At 35.0% G+C, this 13,088-nt stretch overlaps 1 protein-coding gene across 7 annotated transcripts; it reads left to right on the top strand.

Moving 5' to 3' along the window:
• Window positions 1-6,569: 6,569 nt before the first annotated feature.
• Window positions 6,570-12,440, top strand: LOC120017139. Of its 7 annotated transcripts, XR_005472103.1 has the most exons (4): window positions 6,570-6,700; window positions 7,162-8,558; window positions 10,082-10,269; window positions 10,871-11,231. XR_005472103.1 is itself a non-coding variant. In XM_038870243.1 (3 exons), exon 2 carries the CDS (start codon window positions 7,165-7,167, stop codon window positions 8,512-8,514), a length of 1,350 nt encoding a protein of 449 aa, XP_038726171.1. In that variant the 5' UTR covers window positions 6,570-6,700; window positions 7,162-7,164; the 3' UTR covers window positions 8,515-8,558; window positions 12,192-12,440. The 7 variants fall into 7 exon arrangements, 6 of the variants coding, with proteins under 6 accessions (XP_038726171.1, XP_038726170.1, XP_038726172.1 ...); XM_038870243.1 differs by lacking the exons at window positions 10,082-10,269; window positions 10,871-11,231 and adding an exon at window positions 12,192-12,440; XM_038870242.1 differs by lacking the exons at window positions 10,082-10,269; window positions 10,871-11,231 and adding an exon at window positions 12,184-12,440.
• Window positions 12,441-13,088: the final 648 nt, after the last annotated feature.

The raw sequence follows: 13,088 nt of genomic DNA, 5'->3' as shown, positions 1-13,088 counted from the left end.
GGTATATCTGGAAAATTTTGCCATTTTGGTAGGCCTTATCTAGTGGAAAATTTTGCGGCATCCAATTAGATGCCTTATTGGTAACCGTTTGACTCTGGAGGATTGGTGGAGGTTGAAAAGAAGAACAAAAGGAAAACTAACGGAGGTTAAGAAGAAGAGCAAGACTAAAGGTTTTTTTTTTTCTTATTTTGATTTTAATGAAATTTGAATATTTGTTGGGCCATGTCATATTTAATAACTCATTCTTTGTCTTCTTCAAAGTGCCACATATGAAAAAGTATTGCCACATCATATGTTTTAATGTCTAAATGATTGGAAGTGAACGGAGCCCATTGTTCAAACTTCAATGTATAGGGACTCAAACGGTCGGAAAAAAAAAATAATGGTTCAATCGCCATGTTTTGTAAAGTACATGGACTATTGTGGAACTTATCACTTTCTTATAAAAGAATTCTAAATCGCTTACCGTGAGTCTATAGACTAAAGAGAATACTACATGCTTAAGCAAGTGGATAACCGGGGGTTGGGTTACAATTCTTCCCCAAAATCATGTAAAATCACGATTTAATATGTTATTAAATATTTTGGTTAGATTTTGAAGAAGAAAAGCGTATGCTATACAACTAAACTTTTTGGTAACCCTCTAATATGAGATTTGTTTCATTTAACATAATTTTAAGAGAGAATTGTAGCAAATTCTAGCTTAAAAATTTGTACCCCTCCCAACTCTATTAATCAGTGTACCAAATAATTTTTTTTACAAATTTATGGGTAGTATACATATATCATGTTAAATTCAAGATGAGCATTATATACACCCAGGGACGGAGCCAGGAATTGATGTTAGGGGGACTATCAAAAGTTGACGAAGGTTCAAGGGCAATGCCCACGAAATTTTTTATGGCTATTTACAATATTACACCTATTTAATTGACAGTGCAAGTTATTGAGAGTAATTGATTAGGCATTTAGGCTTACTGAGAGTTGAGAGTCTTTAGACGAACTTATAGGGCAACATGGACACGATTACACACTTGCATAGTTGCACCAGCAAATGAGAGTAGGAGACGAAGCGGTTCGTCAATAAAGCAGGTATAGGTTGCGCTCACATAAGAAGACAATGAAGACTTGGACGACGATTTAGCCGGTTAAGGCCTTAGGCTTAGGCAGTACTGTTAGTTCTTAGCCGCTTAGGGCCTTAGATATTTGGGTATGGGCCTGTATATAAATAGTGTTTTTTATTTATTTAAGTGGCTAAGTGTATATTTAGATATGAGCATGTATGTAACTGTATATAAGTGTATTATTTATTTAATTGTGTATAACTATATAAATGTGTATTTTTTACAAAAATTTGGGGGACTACAACCTGGTGTAGTCTCCCCTGTATCGGCCCCTATACACCCCGTATTTTACTAAGTACACCCTAAACTTCCAGTTAAAAACATAATATTATGAAGTGCATCCCTTTTCTGTTTCCGAGATAGAGGCTATATTGTGATTGCGTGAAGCTCCACCAACATCAAAATCACCATGGATGGGCTATAGAGATTTTTTCATTGAAGATGCTTTTGCGAGTCTCCCTCGAAGCTGTTAGAGGTCACTATCGAAAGTAAGTGAATATGGAGTTAGGGCTGAGAATTGGTTGGGTCAATGGGGAGTTCAAAGATTGTGTTTTTTTGGGTGTAAATGAGGTATTCTTAGGAAAGTGTGGAGTGTATATAATGCTCATCTAAATGCAATGATGTAATTTGTTTCTTCAAAAATATGTAATTATTAAAGAAAATGGTAACAAATATGAGTTGTAATATGTGACTTAGTTAACAAATCTTTTTATTTTTATAAGATATAAAGATAAATTTAGATGAATCTTATTTACACCTTATATTTTGCTAACTACACCCCAAAATCAACAAAAAACCCTAAGCTATACACACCCCCTCTGACCTACCATTTCTCTGTACTTCTTTCTTTCTCCTTCATTTCCCTCCTCTCTCTCATTTGCACAGCTTCTCTCTCCTTCGCAATCTTAGCCCACACGCTCTTCGCCCACCCACTTTTAGCTTAACTCGATAAGTCTGACTCGGATCCCGACGTGACTAGGACTCCGCATCCATAGACCCTGCTTTGGGACGATGGTAATTCATGGTGGAGACAAATATGGGGTTTTTGCAAGGATTGTGGTTGGTGGGTTTTTGGTAGGGTGGTTGGTGATTGTCAATCTAGTGGGACTGTTGGTGTAAAGTGTGTTTTACTATGTTTGCAAGAGCTACCACCATCAAGGGATTGATGAAGTGCTTTACATGATCATCTTGGTGGCTATCTAGGAGAGTATGTATCTTTAAATAGCAGCATTCAAATGGAGAACCTGGATGCTTGAAAAGAGATTGACATTGCTTTATGTAAGTTTTCTTCTATGTAATTCCTAACAGTGGTGTTATGCTTAATTTTCCACTTGTGTATTTGTTCTTTCTAAAATAAAAATTGGAAGCATCCCTCCTTGCTTGGGTTTTTTGTAACTTGTGATGATTGTTCTAAATGGTAGAAAGTCATTACTTCTTTGATTCGATGTTGTTCTCTAGGTGTAATACATGGGATGATATGCTCTGTTTTTTTTTCTTCCCTTTTTCTGTTGTACATGGGTTTCAGGTGATAAAATTTTAAAAAATAAGAACATGGGGTGAACTCATAATTGTTTTAATTTTAATTGGGGTTTATTTAGACTGAGTGTACTCAACAAAAAATGGGGTGCAACTAAGGTTCATCTAAATTTAAGATCTAACGGTTAAAGTTATTTATATTTTGAATGTATTAAATTTTTGTAATTTTTTTTTAAGTGCACCGATATGCAACGGATGTACCTTCGATAAGATAATATAGGCGTTTAGTCCATGTAAATATTTCAAGTCTCATTGTTTACATCCTTGGGAATAAGCCTTGGGTCCCAAGGATGTAAACAATAGTCCATGACAGTAAAACTGGTTATATATATTTTGTCATACATATATGTTGTAGAGCGTGGTTAAATAAATGGGAGATTCACAAAAATGATAACAATTTCTAATAGTTTCAATCCACCAAGAATTGAATAAAATAGATCAAACAGACAACTCTTTGATTTTTATTATATTATTAAAACTATTAAGCAAAAAGTCTTAACATGCTATTTATAGTTTTTTTAGCGCACATGGATAAAAGATCCTTGTCAATCCCAATCCAAATAAAGCTCATCATCGCGCGCCTCTGTCTCATGACCCTGCATCAATAATACATCCATAGAGGTAAATAACTCATAGTTCTATCTCATCCAAATACTACCCTAAAGATAACTAACAATTCTACTATATTTAGTCGATGAGGGACTCTCTGAATTGTCACGAAGGGGAAGAAGGCTAGAACGGAAAGAAACAAAGCAAGAGTGTGGACTCTGGAATGATTTTGGGAAGCAACCAATTTATTTAGCACAATCGACCTAGTGTGAGTCATAATTATTAATGATTAAAAGTTCATATTTTTTTAAGCCAAAATGTGCTTACCTCATTGTGTTATGGGCTGAAACCTCATCGTGATACAATGCTACCCCAAGGCAGTGCATGTCAAAATAGGTTTGACCATTCTCTGTTTCTTTATGGTCAATTTGCTTTTATTTCTCTGCTCCACGAATTTATCTACTCTCTCATCTCTAGTGATTTCACTTTCTTTTTCTTTGACTTCGTGACCTACTTTCTCTCTCACACAATCTGCTCTCTCTCTCTCCCTTTCGATCTGCTATCTATTGATCTCACTCTCCTTCTTCTATCTCATTATCCCTCTTCTTGACATTTTCTTTGAATAGGGATATGAGGCATATCTCACTCTGTCTCTCCTCTTTCGGTCTCACTTTCACTCTCGATCTCTATTTATCTCTTTGCTCTCAATCTCTTACTGTATGACGATTTTCTCACTCAATTAAGTCAAAGACTTCACAAACAAATCGTCATTACTCAAAAAGTACATCATTTGTAATATGAACTCTAAAAGATAATTTAGCCACTGGCTTTTAGGGCATACTACTAACATTGACAATACCATAAATGAAGAAAATGTGGAGTCCTAGCAAAATCGGGCAAAAGCAATGATTTTCCTTCGCCACCATATTCATGAGGGTCTAAAATCTAAAGACCTCATAATAAAATATCCTTTACAATTATGGAACAACTTAAAGGAGAGGTTTGAACACTATAAGAATGTAATCTTTCCAAAAGCTCATTATGATTGGATGCACTTGAGGCTGCAGGATTATAAATTTGTTAGTGAGTATAATTTGATATCATATAAGATTATCTGACAACTCGAATTATGTGGAGAAACTGTTACTGAGATGGATAAATTGGAAAAGACATTTTTCATGTTCAATGGCTCAAATGTACTTCTGTAAGAGCAATATCGAGATCGTATTATTTCCAATTGATATCATGCTTACTTGTAGCTAAGTAAACTAATGAGCTACTCTGAAAAATCACCAGTCTCGTCTTATTGGCACTACACTATTCCTTGAAGTGAATGCAATTATTTTTAATAATCATGGACTTAGACGTGGTAGAAGAAGAGGATGAAGCCGTGGCTATGGCTGTCAGAATCATGGAGATAATTTTCATAATTGTTTCAACTCATACCACCATAATAGGCATGATGCTAATTCCTAAAAAGGTAGTGAAGATACTTGCTTCAGGTGTGTTGCTCAAAGACATTGGTTATGTACCTGTCGTACCCTTATGCATCTGATTGATTTATTCCAAGCCTCCATAAAAAAGAACGCACTCTGATTTATATATATACAAATTAGTAGTTCTTTCTTTAATACCTCCATTATTCCATATCCTTCAAACATGTACATGATGTGCTGGTTTTTTGGGAGTTGGAGATGATTTGATTTTGATTTTTAAACTCGTCATAGATCCATCAAACTCGAAAACCGATCTTATAGGTTTGGAAATTATTTTGATTTTGATTTTCAAGCCCGTCACAATTTCGGGTCGGTTGTAGTTTTTGATCCCGGTTTAAGATACACGAACCATTTAACAAATAAAAGTAGTTACACCAGTAGTAAAATATATCGTACTAATGTATCATAAAAGAAGTTAATTATAGTAATAACATTCTAAAGGTACACTACTATAATTGTAAATTATAACATGAAAAATCATGGAGTATTAAAGCAAACAACATAATAGAATGATAGATCTTGCTATAATAATATGATAAATCAAACAATATTAAAAAAAAGTGAATTGAGTTATACAATTTTGTTTGTAATAAATCATATTTTTTTTGTTGGTGATTGTAATTTAGATGTTGTTGACTAGTTGTAGTTTTTTTTTTGATATTTTTGATTATGTTATTTTGTTTTATTTTTAATACAAGATTCGAATTTCGGGTTCAGGGTTGTGGCAGTTAGGGTTCGAATTTGCATATTTGGAAATGGTTATCCGATTATTAATGAAAAATTAAAATATTAAAAGTTAAATGATAAATGAGTACCCAATGGTAAATAGTTCTGGAATGGTTCCGATTTTGAAAACTTACATGCGTTTTTAAACGATTTTGGAATGGTTTTGGTATACGGCACCTTAAATGAAAATAATTTTGGTTTTCCCTAATTGGAAGCATACCCAACCCATTGTGTCATCCCTACTCCAATTAGTTATTATTAAAAGTTGATGGATTCAGAAGTTATTAAAATTGTGTGCGCAATTTAAATAAAAATTTTGAAAAACAATATTTTTAAATATAAATTGATGATATGAAAAATTAATAATAATCATAACATAATACTTATAAGTGGCGGATTCTTACTACAACTCAATCATAAATTAGTTAATAGTTATAATATAAAAATATTTTTTAGAAATTAATTAAAGAATAATAAAAAGGAAAATTAATAGTAATTTTATAATGATTATATATTCTATATATAGTTATATTTGAATTAGTTGGTGGATTAGTTTCGTCTCATTTATAAACAATATACTTTTTAAGTGTATTTTTTTTATTTGATAATGTGTGCCCTTAAGTACTAGGTAAGAATAAAAAAGTACATTGGAATCTGAAAAAAAAAATACATTTTAAGTTAAAAAAAATAAGTGAGAGAGTATTCATCACACATGTCATATTGTGATATGTTGTAATGAATTATTAAGAAATGTCCTTAGAATCGACGAACGTTATTAATACCCAATTTAATTTTTTATACATGTATATCCATAAATATTACTATTGAGTATACATTTAATAGATTCAAATGTCTGCCTAATAATCATCAAATCATACATGTCGAAAGCATATAAAAGTAAAATAATGCTTGAGACCCATAATTAATGTAGGATGTTAAATGGGTCCTATATATATGTTTATAATCATGGTTATTTGCATGTCGATAGATTTGAGATAAAATGGGGGTCACATTTTGGGGTATGTAACATTAATCATTCCGTGTATAGGATTAGGTAAGAATCGGACCCCCAACCTATACGTTTACTGATTTAATTATATATGATTATTATGTTAAATTATGAATTTATATTCAGAATTAATCTCCCCCAACGCCAACCCTTTCATCGCATTAGGATTTCACCCCTGTGATTTCACTCTCTGCCCAAAAAACAGGAAAATAATTGTAGGGGCTTCTGTCTGTTTGCCTGTTCAGAGATTTTTCGTACAGGTAACTCACGTTGGCTCCTCAACTCGGTTATCTTTTCTCTCTGTGTTATGTTCCCGGGTGTCATCTTTTTTGAATAGTATTGATTTGAATTTTCGTTACTTTTAGCGTGAAGCATTCGAACCTGTTCAAAATACTGAAGAGTGGTTAGGATGTCATTTTCTTTGATTTATTGTGGTGTTGTGTTAGATATATGGTTTTGTGCCTGCGAAATTGGATCTCATAAATAAATTGAATACGAAAAAGGGTTTTTGTTTGGTTTCTGCTTCTTGTAATTGAATGTGCTTTTGTTTGAGGTTTTGATAATTGCTGAAGGAACTCTGGAAGCTTTAATAAGTGATTTTGGCTTATGGTGCCTATAAACTAAAAGGGAGTATGCCTTTTAAGAGCCACGGATGCATGTGTACTAGATTATTAAAAGACTTTGGATGTGTGGGTTTGATCATTTTTGTTGTTTGAGACAGGCGATGGAAGGGAATTTATCGCAGGGATCTATGGAACCAGGTCTCACTCCCTATGGAGGCCTTGACTTGCAAGGATCGATGAGAGCCCCCCCTCAAGGACCACACCCACATACAATCCGGCATCAGCATCAGTTGTTCCGTTGCCAAAGTTCTTCTGTCCATACCTCGATGCATGAAGGGTTTCCACTCACTATGGGAGCACCAAATGCTTCTGATCAACCTGTTTCAGTGACAGATTTTAGCATGGGGGAGAAGGGAAAAAACTCAGTAAGCGATGAAGATGACCCGAGTTTTAGCGAAGAGGGCATTGATGATCAACATGATGCAAATAGAGGGAAGAAGGGATGGCCATGGCAGCGTGTGAAGTGGACAGATAAGATGGTGAGGCTTCTAATAAATGTTGTCTCTTATGTAGGTGAGGATGTGGCCTCAGATTCCAGTGCTGGGTTTAGAAGGAAATTTGCATTTGTACAGAAAAAAGGTAAGTGGAAAGCAATCTCAAATGTCATGACTGAAAGGGGATTTAAGGTTTCACCTCAGCAGTGTGAGGATAAGTTCAATGATCTTAACAAAAGGTATAAGAAACTAAATGAGATGCTGGGGAGAGGCACTTCTTGTGAAGTGGTTGAGAACCCTGCACTCTTGGATGTATTAAGTTACTTAACAGAGAAAGAAAAGGATGATGTCAGAAAAATATTGAGCTCAAAACAATTGTTCTATGAAGAGATGTGTTCTTTCCGTAATGGGAACCGATTGCATTTGCCTCATGATCCAGCTCTACAGCATTCATTGCAGTTGGCTCTTGGAAGTAGAAATGATTGTGACAACGATGCAAGGAGGAACCAGCATGATGATCCAGATGAAGATTATCAAGATGTAGATACCGATGATCGTGACGAATATGGGGAGAATCATGATTCACATGTGGATACCAGGGGACTATATGGTGTGTTAGGGTGCTCTAGAAAGCGGATGAGGCAAGACCAGGGCCAAGATGATGTTTGTTTTGTGAATTCTTTGGGTTTTCAGGATTGCGACAATGGTTCTTATTCTCATCCACAGGTTGCACAAACTGACGTGAATAAGGCCTTACCTGAAAGCGGCTGCAGCAGATCGGCTTTGTTAGAGAAGCATTGTGTCGAAGCTCAAACACTTCAGTTAGAAGAACAGAAGCTACAAATACAAGCTAACATGATGGAATTGGAGAAAGAGAGATTTAAGTGGGAAAGGTGTAGCAAGAAAAAGGATCGTGAATTAGAAAAGCTGAGAATTGAAAATGAGCGGATGAAGCTTGAGAATGAACGTATGGCATTGGAGTTGAAGCGCAAAGAAATGGAAGCTGGCTTAAACTAATGCTGGTTTCGTGGAATATGCTTGCTAATAACTTCCTGTCTTTGGTGAGCTTTCCTTTTCTTTTCCCTTTGATTTTTTTGGCTTCTGAACAATTACTCATTCGAGTGGATCTGGATCCTACTTTTCTTTTTCTCCTAGTCTGGATGGCCTTGTTCACCTTCTTGAAGGTTCATCAGTTATGACAAATATATAGGTTATGTCTTTGTTGAAGTTATTTCCCGTCCTTCCTTCTTTATGGTAATTTGTTTGCAAGAAAAACTTCAGATTTGAGTAATTACCGTTGACTCTCTTTGCAGTTGTACTTCTTTTATAGTCTCTTAAGGGTTAGATATATTCGACTTTTACACAGAAGAGATTTCAGTTGATAGGTGAAGTGGCATTGGAAATATAAATCCACTTTTTCGTCATTTTTCAGAGGAACTGCTTTCTGGAAATTATGGAAATTTGGATGGTGGACATTATGTTATTGGACATCTTTTCCAGATTATGGGAAAGCTAAGCAGTGGTCATTTTCTTTTGCTTCATTGTAATAATATCCAGGATAGTTTCCGAAGGATATCTTCTCTTCCCAGTTTGAATAGGCCTTTACAGTACTGACCTTCTGTGGGCCTTAAACTCCTCATACATCAGAGTTGCCAACTTGAAATTTGAGTGTTTGTTTTAAAACCTCTCAACTGTTGCCAACTTTTTTGCGTGTTTGTTTAGCGTAGAAGGCTAATGTTGGTAGCCGCTGCAAATGAAATGACCATTGGAAGTCAGAATTTCTTGTCTGTTTTTCTTTTTGGGCTGTATGAGTGCATAGTTGGAGTGAACTATATCGGAACATTGATATGTCATAAAGTGGGTGGAGTAGCAATATTGTGCCATGGTTGCTTGGAATGCATGTGGATGTAAAGAGACACAAGTCTTGTGATGCTAGTTTAAGTACAATTTGAATGTGTTGATGCCCATTCAATTGTAATGTCATTTCATGAAAATTTTTGCTGTGATTTTCAATGTTTGACAACTCATTATGTACCATTTAAATGTGCTGACGGCTGACGCACAATCAACTGTGATATTATTTCATGAAGATGTTTGCCTGTGATTTTGAATATTTGGCTCTTCCATACATATATATACTTTAAAATGTTTGTGTTTTCACACACACCTGTGTATGATTGTCTGTTCATTTGAGCCAAAATTAAAGTCACAATATCTGTGGATTAAAACTATGCTGCTAAGATTTGTGGTTTTCAACCATCTTAGTGTGATGAGGAGGGAACTTCTCATTGGGAAGCTGGATTTTTTTTCTTGCTAGTTGGATGAGAACTTTTTTTGGAGAAGCTATAGTTCAGGTGTAATAACCAATAGACAGGTTTTCTTAGGTGCATATGTTCGGCAAGCTTGTTGGATGTGTAGTTGTGATATAAAATCGGCCATATCCTCAAAAAGCATTAATTCCTAACATTTTGGGATCAGCTAATCCTGTAAATCATTTCCATCTACATCTTTTTTAGATTTCTTCTTCCCTTCTTAGCATTTCATGCTTTCACATTTGTGCATCATCTCTTTGTTGAACTTGCAGAAACCACGCTTGGCGATTTTCTGTCATCTTTTTTTATCGGAGCAACTTCTGTGTTAGATCAAGTGGCCTTTTCTCGTATCATATCTGCGCTATGTTGCTGCACATTCCACATAGCATGACCAATTCGCTACATTTAGTTTTCGAGCTTAGCATGTCCATCATCTGAGGCATATGACAGCCTTATAAAGGTGGCCTTTTAAAAGACCTATTGAATTTACTGTTTAACTTCAGGGGTATTCCTTGTTCACACAAAAACATCATATGCACTCTTTCACTTCATCCATCTATACATCCTCCTCAATCTTTTCTTCATTCCGTATTACGGACCCATTATATTAAAATTCCCATTTTTTCCATCGCTTTTCTATTTTTGTTCACCGGACCCTCTTCTCTTCCTGTTTCCACTTACTCTAAAGCTTATATTCCAAAGGATTTCTCGATTTTTTTTATCGAATGGCCTAAAGCATATTTTATGGAAATAATATAATTTGCAAACAAAATACAATAAGTGACTTTCATCTTTGATTAGATCTGGTAAGTTTGTCTGTCACTATAGCCTCAATAACGATGCTTGATAACAATCTTGTAATCTTTCCTCCTCTGCACATGCTAAACTAGTTAATTGTCAAGTTGTGCAAAAACCCATTTTGAATTTGGTGGACAAATTTGGAATCGCTCTGTGTTCATGAACAGTTCTGCAGAAGTACGAGTTTATTATCATAAGACTCCAGTGATTCAGTAGTTGGAGAACAATTTTATGCACCCTTATCTTTTTCTTTCTTCCTGCAGCACTATTTACCTTATGTTTAAGAGGGAGGGGGAAGGGGTTGGGCCCCTGTTGTGTGAGGTTCTGCTGGGTGGATGTTGGTTGATTCGTTTTCGTAAGGACTGGAGATCCTTGTACCCATGCAGATGTAGAAATGGCACCACAAGGAGCAATGATGAATTATACCAGAGTATCAAGTGCTTGTTCCTGTGAGAAGCAATATGATCAATTTCCTTCCCTGTTAGAAATAGACTTTTATGGCAATTTCTCTTAGTTTTAAATTGCTAGGAAATATTTATTAATTTATATTGTCATTTAAATGCATAAGATCAGGTAAGATTGTGCCTCCAGATTTTCTTAAATATTATCAGATTTATTCTTTTATTCTCTCTCTCTCTCACACACACACACGCACTAGTTTTATTAGTCATCATTTCTTGTCTATTAGTTATTGGCATAACGCCATTAAGAATGCCTTAATTATGAAACCGTACATGAAGAAGCTATGCAATGCATTTTTCTCATATTAGAGTTGCTCTATTTTGTTGGCTTACTTAATCCTTATTCGTTTCTATGGTAGCATTATCAACAATGCTTTAAAATACACGAACCAAGTGACATTTCCAGAGTACAATTTGAACAGAAAATGGATGTTGGACCGATTTTGATATTGGTGCTCTATCATACCAAGTTCTATTACTTTGTGCATTTACTTGCAATGATAGATAAGCTGTCCATTGACAAGATGATCATAAGAAAATGGCCATTTGTTATACTTTTCTGTTACTTTTATTCATCAATTATAACTTGCCATGGACAACTCTTGGCCTAGTGGTAAAGCTGTTCCTCCACAACCTAGGCGTCATAGGTTTTAACCATGGAAACAACCTCTCTGCAATAGGGAAATAAGAACGTTACTTACATCTGCTTTTATCGGCCCCTTTCTCACTGCAGGATCGTGCCTCGAGTGTTGTTTCCTTCATCTTAGATTAAATGATTAATTGTCCCGAAAGCTTAAACATAATGGGGAGTGGTGAATTTAGTGGCTAGAATGTATTTAGCGCTTACCTTCATATGTGGGCTGGATATTGTGGTATGCTCAATGCATGGAATGTTTAATTAAAATGGCTGGTCAATTAAAGATTTGAATATATTCTAACTGTTAGCATATAACTTCTTGTGTTGGCGCAGTATCTGGACTATATATTGAAGTGATAAGATTTAGTTCTCTTTCCCTTGTTGGTTGTTAGTCTTGTCAAAATTGTTTTCTTTGGTTGGTATCTTTTAGAATCTCAGATTTAAAATTTTTGATGTTACATTCTGGCTCTATTGCAAGGGGCAAAGTTGCTTTGGACCTCATGGTTAACAGTGACACGGATTGACTACCAACGATGCTGTTCAAAAAACTATCCGGTGCATTGTATGGACAAATATATTTATAATTTTGAGGGCTGTGGTATAGGTCAGAAATGAATATGTTGAAGGTTAGCTTTTACTTTCTTGTTTTCAGTATTTTTCTAGTTTTTACACAAAGCTTTGTGTTTGCCATATTACTGAGGAACTTTCAGCTATGAGAGATACTATAATTATGTATGTTTCTCTCATTTTGTTAAGATGTGAAATGATTAGCATCCACTATATGGGAAGGCTCGCGATACTTATGAGCAAGTGATTATATGGATCATAAATGTTTTAATGAACTATTGCAATGTAAGCAACTGGTATTTTCTTCTTGCAAATGTGTCTTCAATTTGACTTGAGCATTCTATCTTTGAATTCTTTGTGATTGGAAAAGAATTTTATTCATAAGGCACCAAGTAGGTGCACCAAAGTTACAAGGAAGCAATACATATAGCCTCAAGAAGAATTTTACAAGTGCACCAAAGCTTTAAATTATGACAAATACTCTAAAAAAGAACAGAAACAAAATATTCTATATTGTCGAAGGTTCTCCTGTGCCTTTCCTTCCATAAGCATCAAAGAATAGCCATAGGAACTAGCTGCAAATTTTTCTTTTCTGTGTTAAAGGTAGACACATTATTCCATGCCATAAGCTCAGCCTTTACACTGCTTCTGGCCCCACTACTCATTCAAATGCTGCCCTTTCTTTGAATTCTTTGTATGTGCTCTTCTGGTAAATTTATATGAAGCCATAGGGTTCATGAATTCATGAAGTTGAAATGAATCATCTCTATTACATGATATGAAGTTCAGACTGATTCAAAATTGAAATATTACTCA

This window comes from Tripterygium wilfordii, chromosome 15 (genome assembly GCF_013401445.1).
Source record: "Tripterygium wilfordii isolate XIE 37 chromosome 15, ASM1340144v1, whole genome shotgun sequence".
Lineage (NCBI taxonomy): Eukaryota > Viridiplantae > Streptophyta > Magnoliopsida > Celastrales > Celastraceae > Tripterygium > Tripterygium wilfordii.
This window is presented reverse-complemented; position numbering and strand designations above follow the sequence as displayed.